Below are 20,136 nucleotides of genomic sequence, written 5' to 3' on the forward strand. Positions count from 1 at the left end.
TGCAAGCGGCACAACTTACACCACATTTCAGTGCGTTCATCATTAGCTTCAAGCCACGGCACATCTTGGAGCCACTTTTCAGAAAAAAATTTTCTGCTCTGGCTTGGCTTGTTGTTTCTTTGCAGGTGATGAAACGCCAAAGTAGCTGCTTAATGTCTGTTGTTTTTTAGACATATTGGCAACACAAGATAATCAAAACCAAAAAGAAAACAACGTATATTAGCAACATGAGGTGTCGATGCCCTCTCTGACCGTCAGGTACGCACCGGCGCCGTAGGGACACAGATGACGTTACGTAGTTACAGTTTTTGTCGCGCATGTGTACCAGTTATGTGCAACCCTGATTATAACTGACAATGCATACATCTAAAAGAACTGGGCTTTACTTTTATATTATCAAACAAGTTCAACTCACAAAATAAGTTAAGTTAACCTCAGCAGTTTGAACTTTTCTTGAGAAAACTTTTTTTGGGGACTGAATTGCGCTTTTAAAGAGCAGACATCCGAGTTTTCTGAGTTTTCTGCTTCTAATAATAATAATAATACTGTTATTATGCCATATGTGTAGGAGTGCATGGCTGGAAGATTCTAAGAGTTTATAATAAAGTAGAACTTTAATTTCTCATTTTTTTACTCCAGGAAGGAAATGAAATCATCCAGGGAGTTTTCAACAAGAAAAATAATATGCAACTAAACAATATTGCTGGGCTGAACCTTGAGTAAACTATGCCTTCTGTGGTTGTAGCTGTAAAATAAGATGCACACAGGGATTCTCTCTTCTTTTGTAATGTCCTACATTCTTCTTTCTAACACAACTCCCTTTTTTACTTTAACACTAAGCTGCTAAGCTTTAATTTTAATGTTGGCTACTTACAAGATTACGTGATAAACTGTATTTTTGCCTTGGTTTTAATAGCATGCAAAGGCCCAAGTTTTATTAGATTAGAAGAGCTGGTGTCATTATAGTGTTTCTGAAAGTTAGCCTAATGCATGTTGAGAATAGCTCTATACAAGTGTTACAGCACAGATATCTTGCTGAATGTTTACCTCTGTTTAACAGTGTTTTCTCTTTTCCCTTTCTTCCCTTCACCTTTTTGCGTTTTTTCTTCTTTGGGTTTGTTGCTTTCATTTTCCCATCCCTCCCTCTTCTATAATTTCCCTTGCCCAACCCATTCATATTATTTTCTTCCACCACACTCCCTCCCCCCTTAGCATGGCAAGGCACTGACCTGATGCATAATCACGTCTTGGCTGATGATGACCAATCAAGCCTAGAATCTTTGGGTCGTCGCAGTAGCCTTTCCCGCTTGGAACCTTCCGACCTCTCTGAAGACTCTGATTATGACAGTATATGGACAACCCATAGTTACAGAATGGGCTCTACATCTCGTAAGAGCTGTTGCTCATATATATCTCATCAGAACTAAAGCACTCCTAAGCTTTTCTTAACACCTGCTTGTTGTATTGACTGTTTACTTTTTCTGTGCTTTTTCCTGCAGTTTTTTTTTTGGGTGTGGGCTGGGGGTGGTATTTATTTATATTAATTTATTTTTCTGTTTCATTTTTTTACGTAAACCTGTAGAAAATATCAGATATTAAGAATGATTTGGAAGGGCTGCATACAGTTATTTGTTGCTTTTAATGTATGTAAGTATTGTGTATTCTAAATTTATATATATATATATATACATATATATATATACACACACACACACATATTTGTGTGTGTGCTGTATATATGACTAATTTTAAAACAGTTTTACATCTGTTAATGCCTTTTAAAGAGTATCTCTGTATGGGGTGATTTTTGTTTCAGTGAACAGAAAATGTATGTGCAGTTTTGTGATTATTCATTTCAGTATTTACTCTTTGTATTGTTCCTTCACTGAATTATTTATTTTCAGGAATGCCATCTGAAGAAATTTACATGACAAAAAATACTGAGAGCAGTGAAAAAGTGTGCTTATCAATGAAACCTGAAACGTTTTATTAACCGTCCTAATTATTACATTTTACAAAAGAAAATCTACTTTTCACGGTCGAACATCAATGAGTAAGCAGTGAGTTGAGTAGTTTTAATAGTTAAACATGTGCAGTGCCTTTGTTGCCTTTTGTGTAGGTCTTGATGTCCTTATTTTTAAACTGATATTTGTAACTCTTGAAATGTTTGTGTAAGAGGGTAACAATAATCTAATCTATTTTGTAATAAAAATCTATGGTAGTAGGTTGCAGTATTCACATTCAGAAAGAGCACTATAGAAAGATCTTGATTTGAAAGCAATCTGTAATTGCTGGAAACTTTGTGCAGTATGAAAAAGAATTGACAGAGATACAAAATATGTGTATCAAACTTTTCATTATAGAAGCAACTTTGCAACTGCCATAAATACACTTAAAAGAAATGTAGATGTATTTTTCCAAAAGCTTTACTTTTTCAGTGCAGAAGAGAGAACCTTAAGCAGGATATCAGCCATTACTTTATTATTTAAACAATTCAACTAGATTAGTTATAATATTTCTAGAGTGGCCTTTTATTAATTTAGATCATTTTACTGTGTTTGTGTTTTTTGCTGCATTGTATAGTACTCATATGAACACTGCAAGAAGCTCAGGGAAGACACTAAGATTAGCACTGCCTGAGACCAGATGATCATGCCTTCAAGCCCTTTACAGAATGGTGCTTTTGCAGTTAAGACTTCATAATTTCTCCCTGGCGTACATAGTTGTGTGTTTTTTTTTTTTTTTTAGCTCCACTCTTTTTCAAATGATTTCCAAATATTTTCCATTGTTGACTATAAAAGTACCAATACTATGTACATTTTGTTGAACTGAAGTGCAAGTCACATTGAATGTGTGGATGACAATTTGTGACAGTGACATGCAATTAATTAATGCACCTTTGTAAAGTAGGATGAAAATAAATGTAGCAAGAATCCTTTCTGGTATGTTTACCATTCATGTTCAACTCTCTAGTCTTACTGTATATTCTGCTTACAAATACGGCCTGACTTTAAACTGTCAAGTATTTCTATTAGTGTTATCACTTTTTGCTTCGTTGCTTCTGACATTATTATATGTAACACTTTTTGAACTATGAACATTCACCTAGAACAGTGGTTCTCAAACTCAGTCCTGGGTGCCCCATCCATTTGCAGGTTTTTGTTACACTTTTTGTATTTAATTGGCCTAATTAAGCAAGCTGTTACTTCCCAGTTTCATCTTTAGATGGTCAAAGTAAAGATTAAAAAAGTTTGATAAATATTTATTAGAAAATGCCAAATGATTATTTAGTGTTTTTTAACTTGCCTTTTAAGATTTTCGTCATCATCCTATCATTTTAATTCCTTCCAGATGTTCTGGTTATTTGATCCATTAATTAAAAATAAACACATTAGTGGGGTCTGATGCTGAAGTAGCATTTCAGCATTCAGGGTCATTTGTTGGGTCTCTGCTCTGCTAATTGTTATTGTCATTATTAGGATGCAATAAAGGGGGCAACAACAAAGGGAAAAGGCAAATTATTAGAAAGACATAGAAAAGAGTTAAGCATTTAAAGCTTTAGCAACGTACCAAAATTTCCAAATAGTTCATGAATGTAAAAATTACCCTGCTGTGTTTTTCTGAATGCGGTATAAGACAAGAGAAAAAAGATCAGCTAATTAAATGATATCAGTTTGAGGTAAAATGACTCATTTTATGTGAAACTGATTGGAATAAAAACCTGAAGCTATAGGTCAGTGTTTGAGAGTCACTAATCCAGATCAATATTTGTTACTCCTTACCAAGTAGAAACCACATTTGAATGTGTTCTGTGCAACCCCCATGGAAGAAAGATGATTTCATTCCATTTACAATATTCTAAAAATGAGTGTCTCTTTATCAGTGTGACAGTAGCATTCAATCCATGGCAAATGGAACCGGGATAAGGACCATGAGTGAATCGTCTTTTGAAAGTATTTGTTTAGTCTGTTATGAGTCTGTGGCTCCCGTATCATGGGAGGAAAATTAAAATAAATACACTAGTGTAGATAAAAAAAAAGTATCTGTGACAATTATTTAACCAGTTTATTCATTTTTTTTTTGTTTTGTAATAAACACTTGTGAAGTGTTGGTGCGAATAGTGTTGTTAACTCAGCTGACAATGCCCCATTATGAGATCAACATTACCAGTAGGTATAAAGACCAATACATTATTACATCTTTTACTGCCTATTAAACATTTAAGTTATTGCTTAGAAGTGACAGCCTTCTTTAAATATATGATATACTGTGTACAGTAATCCCTCCTCCATCGCGGGGGTTGCGTTCCAGAGCCACCCTCGAAATAAGAAAATCCGCGAAGTAGAAACCATATGTTTATATGGTTATTTTTATATTGTCATGCTTGGGTCACAGATTTGCGCAGAAACACAGGAGGTTGTAGAGAGACAGGAACGTTATTCAAACACTGCAAACAAACATTTGTCTCTTTTTCAAAAGTTTAAACTGTGCTCCATGACAAGACGGAGATGACAGTTCAGTCTCACAATTAAAAGAATGCAAACATATCTTCCTCTTCAAAGGAGCAAACAAATCAATAGGGCTGTTTGGCTTTAAGTATGCGAAGCACCGCGGCACAAAGCTGTTGAAGGTGGCAGCTCACACCCCCTCCGTCAGGAGCAGAGAGAGAGAGACAGATAAAAAAATCAATACGTGCCCTTCGTGCTTTTAAGTATGCGAAGCACCGTTCAGCATGTCGTTTCAGGAAGCAGCTGCACAAAAGATAGCAACGTGAAGATAATCTTTCAGCATTTTTAGACGAGCGTCCATATCGTCTAGGTGTGCGAACAGCCCCCCTGCTCAATCCCCCTACGTCAGGATCAGAGAAAGTCCGCGCAAGAGACAGAGAAAAGTAAGCTGGGTAGCTTCTCAGCCATCTGCCAATAGCGTCCCCTTGTATGAAATCAACTGGGCAGACCAACTAAGGAAGCATGTACCAGAAATTATAAGTCTCCATTGTCCTCAGAAACCCGCGAAGCAGCGAAAAATCCGCGATATATATTTAAATATGCTTACATATAAAATCCGCGATGGAGTGAAGCCGCGAAAGGCGAAGCGCGATATAGCGAGGGATTACTGTATACTGACGTTCAGTTGTAAAGGAACGGTTGTTTGTTTTATCTGCACTGATTTTGACATCTTGTTACTCCAGACATGCTGTATAAAGCCTGTTCATAATTTTGAATAATTAGCTTGTTATCTTCATTAGTAAAATTTACAAGCAGACCCCTTCGTTTTTTTTTTTGTTTTTTGTTTTTTTTTTATCCCATTACTCTGCACTTTGATCTACAAATCTACTTGGAACTGTTTTTCGAAACACTTTGCCTGTGCCAATAAAGTATAATTTTGCATTTGGTTCTGTTCCATTCACTCTTTAACTTGAGATCTCTCACTGTTGTTTAATGTTAAAACCTTCACATTAAAGCAAAGAGAAAATAACTGTCATAATTCTGATTTTCCTTTTATTGCACTTTAAAACCCCAAATTTAGAGAGCCTTTCATTCAACACGCCTTGTCCCACAATTAGTGTCTATCGTATGCTGTAGCTAGTTTGATGTCTAAAACAATGAGGTTTATTAAAATATTGCTGCATTGATAAAGGAGAAAGTAAAAAGTAGACAGATTGCATGGACTCTGAATTGATACTGTGATAATTACATTTTTCTGGATGAGTCCACAGGTGCTGAGTGACTTTTTATTCTGAATGTCACAATATAAATGGTACCCTGCTGCTGCCCAATGGACCCCTTCAAAATCAAGTATGTCTTCAACGTGCCTGCCTGCTCGCTATGTTCACCCTATCATGGTCTTACTAACTAACTGATATTCCTCCTGATCTTAAACTGTCATATTACGTTTGTACTGCAGGACTGCAGTTGAGTTTTGCAAGCAGGACCCCCACAACTGTGTCATAAGCGCTTCATGATTTGCAGATGTCCGAGTTAAAAAAAAAAAAAAAAATTTAAAAAATCTCAGTAATAATGAGCAGCATTGGCGTGTGTGGCTTGTATGGATTTCATTTCCTTTGATTTGGCTGCTTTATTGGCTTGCTCTTCCACAAACGACTTTCGCACCCAGCTATCAGTACTGGAATGAAAAGAAGACAGTGGTGCAGATGCTGACAATTTTAATAGCTCGTATATTTAAATAAGAGTTGCTCAAGTACCGCTAGAATACTTTTTTTTTTCCTCCCCTGTTTGTGTTTGTTCGTGCTGCGGCCGCTACCATAATAGAGTATTAAAAAAATGCATCCAGAATTCCAAAATCTTTAATCTAAGTTCAAATATATTCAAATTTGTACTTATTTTTATATTTTTAATTTGAATAAACAAACATTACATATATATTAAAATGAACACTGTAATTTCATATGTTGTTTGAAATATTCATACAGTAAAGATAATATGATGCTCGTGCTTTTCAAATGTTTCACTAAAAATTGAGGTAATGGAAACTAGAAAATTGTTACATGTTGTAGTGTGCGTCTTGTTTTTGAATTCCTGTAGTTTGGCTTTTCAGGACAGGACACAAGAACCAGTTTGGTAAGAAACTTTTTGAGTTACGATAAACTTGACTAAGTAAAGGCTGAACTAATTGCAGCATACTGGTTTTCCATGGAAATTTCTTAGTTTAAACGGGCATTAATAAATGACACTTATATTATTGTTTTTTCCTGTTGGCTTTACAACAAGCCAATAGCACTTCACTGAAGTTTGAAAACAACTGTGTGGCATAAAGGAGGCATACATTATTTGCATAATGCCAATGAAAATTTGTTTCAGTGGTATTAGTCTTGCATGGTACAGTATATAGTATGTGCATGGTATCTTTAAGCTACTTTGCTCTCTTTTGGAAATGAATGCATTCCAAACAGACAGAAGACAAAATGAGCATTGTCTCAGTTTTCTAGATCTGCAGTATTTTATAAAGCAGTTCTTGCCAATCCCTTAACCAAAATATGGCAGAATACAAACGTATGCAAAACACAGTTTCTGTAACAAAAAAAGTGGGAAACATGTTCAAGAAATCAGCAAGCGCTTATCTGCTTTGTTACTAAGCACCACTATCCTCATATACAGTAACCATCATACATTGCCTTCACCATTTCAAATGCTTCCTTAGGCTCTATGGTACTGTCCTGGCAATTCAGTTTCCTGCCACAAATGTGGTACAATGTGCCTCTTTGCTTTTGATTGTTTTCTTGCTGGCAAGCCATGGCTATTTGTAGTCCATTATGGAAGATTTTCCAGAATTACATTTAGAATCAAGAAATTATCCTAAAACTCCGGTGGCCAATAGACAGTATTTCCTCCTGAATGGTTCCTGGAGAGATTATACTCTTTATCCCGGAACTGTTAAAGGTCCACTTACAAACAGGCAGAATAATATGTTTTTCCAGTCTGGTTCACAGCATAAAAGAGTGCCCACTCCAATGGTATTTCTCTTTCCAGTACAGCTATTGAGTAAAGCTACACATATTACTGGTGCTGGGCATCACCTCTTGAGTGTCCAACCACCACTTAGCACATCAACACAAATTCAGAACTGATTCACCTTTAGTGTTGGTGTCTTCACTTGTGAATAATGACATACCCTGTCTTATTTTGCTTTTTCTCATTACTGTTTTTTTTTTTTTTTATTGCTTACCTTGATGCAGTATCAGAATCATACAAAAATCAGGCATTTCCTGACAGCTCATGGAGGCTCAGCTTTTGTGCTGACACCAGTTCACCCTAAAGGAAAGGATTACATAATGAACACAGGACTTTAAAAGTGTACTGAACACCATGAGTAATTGGAGTACAGTCTCTGAAATGAATAGAGACATTAACAACTATGAATTCTTTTTAAGGAAAGCAGTTTGACATCCTAAAAGATCTTTTCCAGTTTTTGTGCAAAAATGGGAACAAAATAGCAGGTATTAAATACCAGCCTTATCTGGGGCAATTCGAAAAGGTCAAACACATATATTCACCATTGACTACTAATACAAGTTATATCTAGTTAAAGCAATACAGATCGCTTAGCATATAGTTCTGTTAAACTTGGCTGCCTTGACCTGTGTGTTGATTTTTCACTTAAAACTAATTTTAAAAAGAGATAGTTTAAACATTTTCAGTAACATGACAGCTTGTTTTATTGTGTAAGAAAATACACAACTTGCTTCTCAATTGTGATAACTCATTGCCAGTTATATACTATTACTGACCCTCAATTAGATTAGGCAGCTTTGAGAATGTTATGTTATTATTATGTTTGATCTTCTCTTTTTATTCATTACCAGATGAAGTACAGATCAATTTGATGCTCCCTTAAGTTTATACTTGGTAATGTCATTTTAAGGAACACAGTAATGCAGAGATATTGCATATAGAAAAGATGGATGTAAATTTATAGATCAGTAGTCTTTATTTAATATCATTAAAAGGTTGCCTCAAATGATACAATATAAAGTATCAAATATTCAAACTAGTCTATACTATGAAAGTGTAAACCATAAATGTACAGAAAAATTAAAAAGCAGTCTTGAAAAATTGTGTTAGTGCACAGTGGGTAAAGTACAATGGACACAGTGAACAGCAGCCATACCTTCAGTGTCACCCATCGAGGCTGTTCATTGCGCATCAATATTTCCTAAATTTAAGCAAAGCCTTTGATTAGTTTGCATCTTATGTGTATTTTTACATCTTGATTTTTCTGAAAAGCACAATAGTTGTATTATAAATAAATTAGTGTCAGTAAAGTGTATTTCCTTTCATCACATGTGTGATTATATTCTACAGTAATACAGATTAATTCATTCCTTTCATATATGGTGAAAAAAGTAAAAAATAAAAAAAAATAATAACAGACTGGCATTTTGCTTCTTGCAGTGTTACAGAATTAGACTCTTCTAAATTTGCTAAAATACTCAACTCACTCACACAGAAGTATCACATAACCCGTTCGGATATTTTGTGCAGGCAGTAGGCTGTTGTCATTGTTAAGTACAGCAGTTAAAATAATATAAGCAGCTAGAATTTCACTTAATTGGAATTATTTCCTTTATTAATGCTAAATTTCTCCTTTAAAGAGTTTTCTAATATTCTCTAAGAGCACTAAGAAACATTTATTTTCACAACAATTGTGCATATTGTAGTATAAAATTAATAATAATAATGTGTATTGTATAAAATTCTAAAAGCAGTATGACTGAAACTGTGCTCAAAGTCATTGTGCTTTACTATTTAGTTGTGAGTTGAAGATGACGGTCACAAATTTTTCTTTTTTTGCCTTTTCTGCTCAGAATCAATTTTGTGTACCTTAAACTGTAAAATATATTGTACAGTATTAGACTAGTAATAGATGTAAAGTCACCCTGGCAATTCTTTTGTGCAGTCTCTCTGTTTTGTTTAGTTGCCTGCCTGAAGCCATTGTTTAATTTAAAGCTTTTGTATTGCAAGCAACAATGTGTGCTGCCCCCAGTGTAACCTCGTCACTGTTTGTACGTTTTCTGTTTTTCTGCATGTTTTTTTTTCTACCACATATTTTTGAAAAAAAGCCTAGGAACTTTTATTAATTTAATATATATATGGGCTTCACTCACCCACCCCCTCTGCATGTCACACTGCGCTACAATCATTTAAAAAGCCTGTACAGTAGGTGTCCTCTTTGTCTTCGCGGAACATTAAATTGTCTCCGAGAAAATCATGTCTTGACCCAAGATTTTTTTATATAATATATATATGTGTGTATGTGTGTGTGTATATATATATATATATATATATATATATATATAATACACACACACACACACACACACACACACATATACATACGTATATATTATATGTATATTATATATATATATATGTATGTATATATAATGTATGTATGTATATATATGTATAGTGCTGTGAAAAAGTATTTGCCCCTTCCTGATTTCTTATTTTTGTTTTGCATGTTTGTCACACTTAAATGTTTCAGATCATCAAACAAATTTAAATATTAGGCAAAGAACACCCAAGTAAACACAAAATGCAGCTTTTAAGTGATGATTTGATTTATTGACAAACATGCCAAAAAATAAGAAATCAGGAAGAGGGTAAATACTTTTTCACAGCACTCATATAATATATATGTGTGTGTATGTATGTTTGTATGTATGTTTGTATGCATACACACACACACAGAGTATATATAAACTGCAGTTTCTTGTATAGCCCAAAATCACACAAGGAATGCCTCAATGGGCTTTAACAGGCCCTAGTTTTTGATAGCCCCCTGACTCGACTCCCTAAGAGGACAAGGAATATATGTCTGTATAGAGCCTTATTAACTCATTTATATGAGTATATATTATATACTCAGAGAGAGAGCGAAAATAAGGCTCTGAAAGCGAAGATAAAGAGTTGGGGCACTGACATGATCCTTGTTTAATGTCCAGCTGAAAAAAGAAAAACTTTTGAATCAAAAAAATAAAAAGAGCGCTCTTTAATGATTTTCCTACGTAAATGTCGCAGCTTTTCACAAACGTCTGTAGTTCTTGTCATCCCAGTCACAATGGCATCCTCTTGGGTCAGGTGGTTGTTACGGAGGTGGAGGCGGAAGAAGTGGGGTGATGGGCAGAAGTGATGTCAGTGTCCCTCCAATAATTCCTCTTCCACTCTTGTGGAAATAGAAATTGAGTTAGAGCAGGGGTTGCAATCAGACTCTTCCCCATGTTTTTAACTATACCATAACTGCAAGGCATGCACTAAGCTTGCGTATCTGACAGTATATACAGTATGAGTAGTTCCACTTGAACTTAATTTGTTTTATTTTTTTGGATAAAGTAATGCAACACTTTCCCCATTGTACCTTTGACAGGCAAATTCTGATTCTCCTAATTGAGTAAGATGGTTGACATGCTGGCAAGTATAGTACAAGTTGTCACTGTTGACTAAGCTGTAATATCTTCCGGGGTCACTCCAGACCGGGCTGTTGATGGATTAGGGTTTATTATGAGGAACACTATGAAGCACACTGGTGCCTGTTGACGTCACTCACAAACAGTCTTTCATCCTTGATGTATTTGTGAATGTCTAGGTGGAGAAAGAGGTTTGTGCTGTACCATTCTGAGATACATTTGTCCTGATTTGGTATATATTGTGGAAAAGTGTATTTTATTTAAAGGCAGCCTTCATTCATCACCTGAAAATCTGATTGAAAGCTTGCATTCCCAATACTTCTCAAATTATCTATTGGTTTTTACTGTATGTGTTGGTATCTGTTCTATTTATTTTTATAGTTTCTATTCTTTCCAGATGTATTTACTCAGCAGTTACAAAGGATGCCATTGGCTTTTCACTTGTGTGCCAGTACCTATTAACTGTTTAATATTCTTTACACATAGAATTTTGATTGCTATATAGTTTTTTTTTTTTAACCAGCTGTTGGTTCACATAAAGCAAGCAAATCATGATGCATACATAATGATATAGTCTGAATTCATTAGGCAGTGCAGCTGCACTAATTTAAAAATGTTTCATGTACAATATAAAAATCTCATTTGAAGGCATTGTTTTTCTATTTAAGCATTAGTAACAAATAGCAATTTTCACTGTTAAAGTGAAAGCTAATTACAGTGTTTTAAAATTAGATTCCTACCATAGTGACATTTAATTGAGAAAAGCATAGTCAATAAGAATTTTGCTTTATTTTGCTTCACCTCCAATTCAAGTGCAAGCTGCTGCTGTGAAACGGTTGGACTGAAATTTGGTGCTTTGATTCAATAAGAGATCAACAAGAGCTGTTCACTACCTCTCACTCATATGCATAATTAGGCAGGGAGCAGACAGGGGGTCTGTTTGAACTACGTCTGCATATTATTTTGACTTGCGAAGATTACATTCAAAACTACATATACTGCTATTTTAACAGAGTTGTTGTTTTAAATTAAATTACAACTCACAATTGAACTTCAACCTGTAGTTCATAGTTTTATCTTAGTTTAATTTCCCACTGTAACAATAGTTTGACTGGGAAATCCCAAGTGTTGAGCTGGTGTTTAAAGTAGATGGCCTTAAAAATAAAAATACATGGGATACAAATGCAAAAATACCTTATAGTGAGTTCTCAATATGTTGGTCAGCAACATGATGCGGACATACTGTAAAGTTGTGAATAAGGAGAAGCAAGAAGGAAGTGGGACATCATTCCATCAGCTTGGTGGAATGTCTTGCTAAACCTGTTTTTTATTTTATGAATTAATTTATTTTTTATCTGGAAAACTAAGGAATTGTCTTCAAATTGTACGAATATTACTTGTCAATGAGTGTTGCAAAGAGGTGGAAAGCCATCCAAAATAGAAAACTGCCTTTTCCAAATCCTAACTTTATGTATATTTCAGTGTTGCATATTTATTGTACAGTATGTGCATTATTGTCTGTGTTTTGAAAATGACAAGTGTTTGTTTTATATTTAAAAATCCCCACATTGTAATATAAAATTTGAAATAAATTTTGCATTTGATAGCTTGTGGTATTTTTATGATTGTTGTTTCTGAGTGGTAGCAGATTCTCCTGTTTCTTGTTACATGACGGAAAGGACACTGAAGCTTTCAGAATGCACTGTTGTTCCCTTAAGATGGACCACTTTTAGTGTACAGTTTCAGACAAACGTTTACTAAAGTTTCAATCTGAATATGTTAATATATTTAAAAATAGAGTACTGTAATACAATAATGCAGCGTATCAAAAGTAAAAAGTGATTTCAGGTGATTAATTGTATGCTGGGAAGGACACCAACAGAATTATCTACTTGACTGCTGAGCACGGCCTCCCCTGTCCCTTCAGTTTCTGGAGGGGCCATTCTCTTGCCCGCTTTCTCGAGATGCTTCAAAACAGAAGAAAATCGCACAGGTGGAACCTCTTTTAGATACTGCAAGAGGATTTTGGTTACAGTGTTCAATTTTTGAATTTCATTTTTTTTAATTAAAAAAATATTATATGTAGAAACTAAGATCCAGCTACAGTGCATGGAATCTTCTTGTATGTCTGTTTATTTTTCATTAGCATGCCTTTGTTCCAGAGTATGCTGTAGGATGATGTTCATTTCTAAAACTAGGCTAAATCCAAATTGCGGGCAATTTCTTGTGTTACAACAGGCTCTAGAAAAGAATTGGCGCCCCATGTGCTGTTTCCAGAAGAGGAGAAAATAATAGTTGAAGAGACCAAAAGCAATGGCCAGACTGTGATAGAGGAAAAGTAAGAGAGTTTCTTTTCCGTATGTATTTAGTTATAGCTGTATGTGTTCAATTTAAGCAGAATATGCTTTTGTTTCAGACAGTTAAAAGATGGAAATTCAGGTACAGTGCTTTCTTTGATGTGTTGTTTGTTGTTGGTAAAACACCTAGTACCCTAATCTTTTTTTTGTGAAATGTTTTGTAGGAGCCTTGTGGATACAGTTTATGCTCTGAAGGATGAAGTTCAAGAACTGAAGCAGGTACAAATGTGATTTGACATTGAATTCTAAGTTTTGGACTGGTAGTACAGTTGATAACCTTACATTACAAGATGTTTTGAATCAAACTAGACTTTTCCCATAATCCCATTGTGTTGTCTAGTAACTTTTGTTGAAGGTTAAAAAAATGTCCTACTTTTTAGTGTCCATGTTATTTTTGTGCGATAGCTCCCTAAAAACAATCTAACCCTTTGTCGGACGGTTCAGTACCCTGCTGTCATTGACCACTGTGCAAGTTTCTATTGAGTTGAAAACATGGCTTCATATGTATCAGTTTGCATCAAAGAACAGGAATAATATGATATACAGTTTCTGTACGTAGAAAAATGATAAAAGAATAGAAATTCACAGCCATTTAGGTGCTGGTATGGGGACAATATTTTGCCTTTCTGAAATGTGTATGAATGGATAGAGGTGTTCAAGTGTGATTGTGCAAGTGTGACCGTTGCCACGCTTGTGATGGCTATCTTCATCAACTACTAATGAGAAGTAAGAAGAAGCTGGGGCCATCGTTCTCAAAAGACAGCTGAGCAATGCTCAAGAAATTCACCATACAATAATTGGTCATTAATTTTCAAGTGATGAAAGGGTGAAGGCTGCCGCATATACAGTGGAACCTCGGTTCATGACCATAATTCGTTCTAAAACTCTGGTCGTGAACCGAAGCAATTTCTCCCATAGGATTGTATGTAAATACAATTAATCCGTTCCAGACCATGCGAACTGTATGTAAATATATATATTTGTTTAAGTTTTTTCTTAAGTTTTTAAGCACAAATATAGTTAATTAAACCATAGAATGCACAGCGTAATAATAAACTAAACATAAAAACATTGAATAACACTGAGAAAACCTTGAACAACAGAGAAAACGTAACACTGCAATAGTTCGCGCTATAGTGCTACCAACCGCTCGCTAAAAACACTTTTTTTTTAATGAGTTTTAAGCACAGGGGAAAAAATGAACATTTGAAAAAATCCGTAATTTAATAAACCACCAAGAAAAGTAACATTGCAACAATGCACGCGAAGAGCCGATCTCTGTAAACAGAAGTGAAAACAAAATCAAGCTCAGTGCATTCTTTAACTGCCTTCCTACCTTATGCGTCCAGCCCTCTCTCTCGCGCTGCCTGTGTGTATGCGTCTGTCTCTCTCTCGCGCTGCCTCTGTGTGTGTGTGTGTGTGTGTGTGTGTGTGTGTGTTGCACGCTCTTGCTCTCTCTCATGCTCGCTGCACAGGAAATGCACAGGGAGCAACTGAACATGTACAAACCGAAAGGGACACTGGCTTGTTCGTATACCGAGCGTGTGGTCGTGAACCGAGGCAAAAGTTTGTTGAACTTTTTGGTTGTAAACCGATTTGTACGTGTACCGAGACGTTCGTGAACCGAAGTTCCACTGTAATTGGCTTCCGACTTAACTAAGCACAAGCTTGTTAAATGCTGGAATAAGTGTACTGACAACAAATGTGACTATATTGAGAGGCAATGAATTGTATTGTACTAATATAAGTAAAAAAAAAAAAAGGAATAAGCATTCTAAATACTCCTGGTGTGAGTTGTGTGGTGCTGTGAAGCTTTTTGTGTGTTTTTTTTTTTTTTTAAGTGTATTTAACGGTTCTAAAAATCTTTTTGTATTTCCGGTTTTACACATTCAGTTCAATTCAGTTTATTTGTATATCCCTCTTCACTGAATGCAGAGTCAGAGCACAGTAGTCTAGCTGAAGCCAGACATATAATCCATACACTTCGAGACAACCATGAATGAAATTTCCTTAAAACTGGGTAGGAACAATTAACCGGCTCACTGAGTGTCACATTTCTACCCCAATCCAACTCCTCATGATGGTGGTGCTCAAAGTAAGGGCAGGGATTTTGAATGACAAAGATCAGAGGTGCTGGAGGTCTAGTGTGTGCATGTGTGGTGTGTGTGTGCGTGCGTGCCTTTCTGTCTGTTTCCACTATTGCAGCACTCATTGAAACATTCAAATTAGTTCTTAAGCTTCATTTACCTCATGCTACTGAGCTTCCAAATGAATAAGAGCAATTTTAGCTTTTTTATTTTCTCTCAGCATCAGGTATTTGGTTCAGTATCTTGTTTGCTCTCTCCCTTGATACCCCAGCAGCAGTTTAAAATGCAAAGACTGGAGAAGTTGGGGGCAGATGTTTCAGGAGGAAGTCCTGTGGGTAGAGCTTTCACAGTTCACTAAACACTTTTTAACTGTTTGTCCCCAGGTGTGTATTCTCGTTTGAGAATCACGTCTGGCCCTGCATGGTTAGAGCACAGTGACAATTTCACAGCTAAAATGCAATCACTGTTGTACAAATTACTGATTATATAATGCATGCACATAAAGATCTTGCGCATCTTTGTTAGAGTGTCCGTCTCCCACTTCACCTTTACCAACCCTTGTCAGAAGTCTTTAACTGTATAGCCATTCATGTGGTGGTTTTCTTCACATTTCAGATCATTCTGGCACTTAGTCAATCCACTGTAGTGCCCACCTCATTTGCTGATGATGATTGTCATGCCTTGATCTAGAGTACACCCTTGTCCACACCTCTTGCATAACTGGCAGTTACAGAGGTGGAGAATATACTATAAAACCTACAAATTAGTATGTAGACAAAATGTTAAGTGTCTGACATGGAAACTACTCAAGCAAAAGTAAAAAAAATTACTCACGTAAAAGTAAAATTTTATTTAGGGAAAAAAATTAATCTAAATTAGTAAATATCCTCAAATGCCCATGCTGTGTTTCTGAAAGCATAAGCAAAATATATATAGAAATAAAATAGATTTTGTGTAATCACTTAAACTGCATTTAGCTTGGAACACTGACACAGCACTAAACAAGATTGTTTAAAAAGGTATTATTAAACTTATAGCAATTCCTTTTCAGTTGCTTTCAAAATACCCCCTTGAGATGCAGTATAAATGTCCTAGCGCTTCTCTTATTCCTGGAAACAATTCCTGCACTCATCTTCTGTTAACCGTGTCTAGAGCCTAGGATGTTTTTTGTTTAGATTTCTTCCACTGTAGCAAATCTTCTTTTCTGTCTTAATTTTAATTTTGGAAGCAAAAACAGTCACAGGGAACAAGATCTGGTGAAAATTACAGCAACCATAATGTTTTGTTCAAAAACTCTTTGACTGCTAAAGGAGCGCGTGCAGGTGTACTGTCATGATGCAAAATGCAGTTTTGGATGAGCCATTTCTGGACATTTTTTTCCAAATACTTTCTGGTAGATGCCCCCCGCACTTCCATGTAATGTCACTGATTAACATTCTCTTCCCACTGAATAGCCTCTTGATGAACAAGTCCATCAATGTCATGAAATGCAATTTATTACTGTCTCTCAGAAATCTGCCAGGGTGGCTTAGGGGGGTTAAAAAAAGCCAAATTCACCTGCAGTGTTGTAGAATAAAATGCCATAAATATGCACTCAATCAATGCAGCTCAATGCCACCTAAAAGACTGATTAACCACACTTGTAGGCATGTGATCTAGAAGCATATTTGATTTGACTGCAACTTACTACTGTACAGTTGGCTGATTACAGGGATGTTTGGGTCCCCCTCGTGTGTGCATGTGTGTGTGTGTGTGTGTGTGTGTGTATGTATGTATGCATATAGATAGTGTAAAAGAAGTAGTAGTGGGGCAGCCACCTATATATTGTCCCTGGCTGCAAAAGGGTATTGAAAAACAAGAGAGATGTGAATGGTTTGAGTTCTAAGACTGAACTGATCAGGTTTTGGGATGTGGAGTCATTATAGGCCTACAACCGGTAGTGATGTCGTCTGGCCGGAAGTGACATCTTTCTCAGCGCCTGAACCGGAAGTGACGTCTTTTTAGGCACCGGAACCGAAAGTGACATATTTCTAGGTGCCGGAACCGAAAGTGACATCTTTCTAGGCGTAGGAACCAGAAGTGACGTTTTTCTGGACCTGGCCTGCCAGGCTGTGCTTGGTCCGTTCAGCTCCCTCCTAATCGCACGTGTGTGACGATAGATCGATAGACAGACTCACTCAATTAGTTACTTACGTACTTTTGCAGTCAGGCTTTTTAGAAAATCACAATGTCAGGCTTATGAGATTGCATCAATGCTTTAAGAAGACTTTAGGTAGTTAATCGCACAGAAGGGTAATATTTAATGGGCAAGTCAAGTTAAGTGAAATTTCAAATGTGAACAAATTAGTGATGCTTTAATTTTTCAGATGTTTTCCTCCTTTTAAAGGTTTGTTGCATCTTTAAGGCCACGTTTGTGACAAAATGCGTATCCTAAGTAACAGAATTCACCAAAGCCAATTCTATAGTACCACAGTAATATTTCTGTGTTCAGTAAACATGCATCCCACACCATGGTGAACTGACTAAAATTGTTGCTTGCAGTTTATATCTGACCTTGTTTTTTTATTTTTCGATAATTGAAATTGAAAAGACTGAAGATTTGAGTCCTTGATGCCTCTGAATTTCAAAGGAAGGATGACTAATGGCAAGTTCTTGTGTCACTTTGTGACAGATAGCTCAGACTCAATTAACTCTTCCAAGCGAGTGTCACTCCTGGACCCACTAATCACAAAGTACACGATAGACGCAAGTATGAGGCATGAGAAACTCGTAGCTCCCTAGCCGATTTTGCTTTCTTCTTTACATGCAGCACTGTTCTCAGCTTGTTTTTATTTCTGTTATATATTGCTAAATAGCGTCCTTAGTATTTTTAGTTTCCTATGATGTTTGCCTCCCCTGTATCCTTAAGTGACGGGTTATACAGCAGGGCCTTTAGAATGGCTGTGGTTGATTGCAAGTATGTGTTTCTCTGATATGAACAGACATTGTTATGGCTTGGTTTCCACGTTGTTCTTTTATGGTAAACCATTTGTTCCGATTCCCTTTTTGTCGTTGCATATTGTTTTTAAATAGTTTCAAGTAAAACAATGTTTAATACCTTTGTGGCTTTGAAGAAATTACAGTCGCGTACAATAATGTTTTTTTTTTCTTTTCTGAATAGGATAATAAGAAAATGAAAAAATCACTTGAAGAAGAGCAAAGGGCTCGCAAAGAGTTGGAGAAGCTTGTTAGGAAACTTATAAAGAATATGAACGATCCTTCATGGGATGAAACAAATTTGTAGACAAACCATCCCTGATAACTCTAATTCCGTACGTTCAGATGACATATTCACGCTGACTGAATATAAATGAACTGCAAGTCTTTTCAACCCAATCATCAGGGATCCAGCCAGCCATCAGTAATAAACTTGTGGTCACTGAGCCGTGGAACAGCGCTGACTGGGATGGTGAGCCTGTTGGTATGGTTACAAGTGCTGCTTTTTTTATTTTTTCATCTTTGGGTTCTGAAGAGAGCGATCAAAAATCCACAGCCTGCAGTTCGGTGCCTGTCACTGGTGAGCGCAAGCAGCTTCTGTGCATGAGCTGCCTTTGCTGTAAGCATCCGGCTAGAAGCAACTGCCACATTTCCTGCTGAATTCAAAGGAGGTGCGGACCGGAATGAAAAGACACGGCTCTTGGGTAGCAGTTCTGAGAGCATTTCCTTCTCACTCATGCCTCATGTTCTTCTGAGGCCACACTACAGTCTAGAATTATTTTTATATAAAGAAAGCGAGCACAGGTACAGGCCAGCGTTCAGGTAACTTGCCCTTCTTTGCCGCTCATTCTGTGATTTATTGTTCTATTTGCCTGTTTTTAATTACCTCAACTTCCTGTTTGTCCAGTGTTTTGAAGAAAAAAAAACTCATTTTATATTGTTTCATACAAGACTTTAAAATGGAAGCATTTACTTTATTCTTTGTAAATAATGCAGAATTGTATTTCTGATGACAGTTTTCATGTATCACAGACTAGGTGGTCACAAGAGTACAGTACTGTATGTTTCAGAAGCAGAAGAGTCCAGTCCTGTGACGTGTGTTAATTCAAAAAAAAACAAACATTCAAATGCAATGACCAATGACTTTTAAAGCTCCACGTGTTTATGCATTTTGTCTTAAAATTGAAATGAACATGTCATGGCTGAGCACTGCAGTAGCGCTCCTCCCTGAATTCTGCGTGTCTCATGTTATTGTCTTGTGACCACTATTTATTTATTTTTGTCTCACTAACAAGCAACAATGGTGTTTCTGTGAATTAAACTTGTAAATAGGTGACATCTTGCCTTTTGTGTGCTTTTACTGGCTCTCTGTAAGGTCTCATTAAATTGACCTACTGAACAGTTCAAATAATAAACTGGCTCGTTACTCAGTGTGTGCAATTTACTGGTGGGATGCATGCCTAAAAAATTCAGAATATACAGGGTGAGTCAAAATTATGTTAACACTTATGGTACTGCTATGTATATACTTATATACAATTTTTGTGGACAATTTATGTGCCACATACGGTACATGATGGCAAACAGTTTGAAAAATTCCTGTAAATCGTCTTTTACATATGAAGTATGTTTTGTGAATAAATTGTCTCCGCCATTCAAATGTTTACATAATTTTGACTCACCCTGTATTAAACAAAGTCCACCAGTACAATACATAGAATATTATAGCTACAACGGCTGTTACAATGGTGAAAAATACTATTGTGAAATCACTCACCCTTTTGTGAGT

The 20,136-nt window shown here is 36.1% G+C and overlaps 1 protein-coding gene across 3 annotated transcripts in view; it reads left to right on the forward strand.

Moving 5' to 3' along the window:
• The window catches only part of arhgef7b (Rho guanine nucleotide exchange factor (GEF) 7b), a 252,559-nt gene extending 232,876 nt beyond the window's left edge, over nt 1-19,683 (forward strand). For 2 of the 3 annotated variants that reach the window (XM_051926338.1, XM_051926340.1), the window contains 4 exons: nt 1,213-1,389; nt 13,166-13,265; nt 13,449-13,503; nt 18,532-19,683. In XM_051926338.1, coding sequence (XP_051782298.1) covers nt 1,213-1,389; nt 13,166-13,265; nt 13,449-13,503; nt 18,532-18,654 — 455 coding nt within the window. In that variant the 3' untranslated portion in view covers nt 18,655-19,683. The remainder of the gene's footprint in view (nt 1-1,212; nt 1,390-13,165; nt 13,266-13,448; nt 13,504-18,531) is intronic. The other variant, XM_051926339.1, reaches the window with a different exon arrangement.
• The last annotated feature ends 453 nt before the right edge of the window (nt 19,684-20,136 follow it).

The sequence above is a fragment of the Erpetoichthys calabaricus genome, chromosome 4 (assembly GCF_900747795.2).
Source record: "Erpetoichthys calabaricus chromosome 4, fErpCal1.3, whole genome shotgun sequence".
NCBI lineage: Eukaryota > Metazoa > Chordata > Cladistia > Polypteriformes > Polypteridae > Erpetoichthys > Erpetoichthys calabaricus.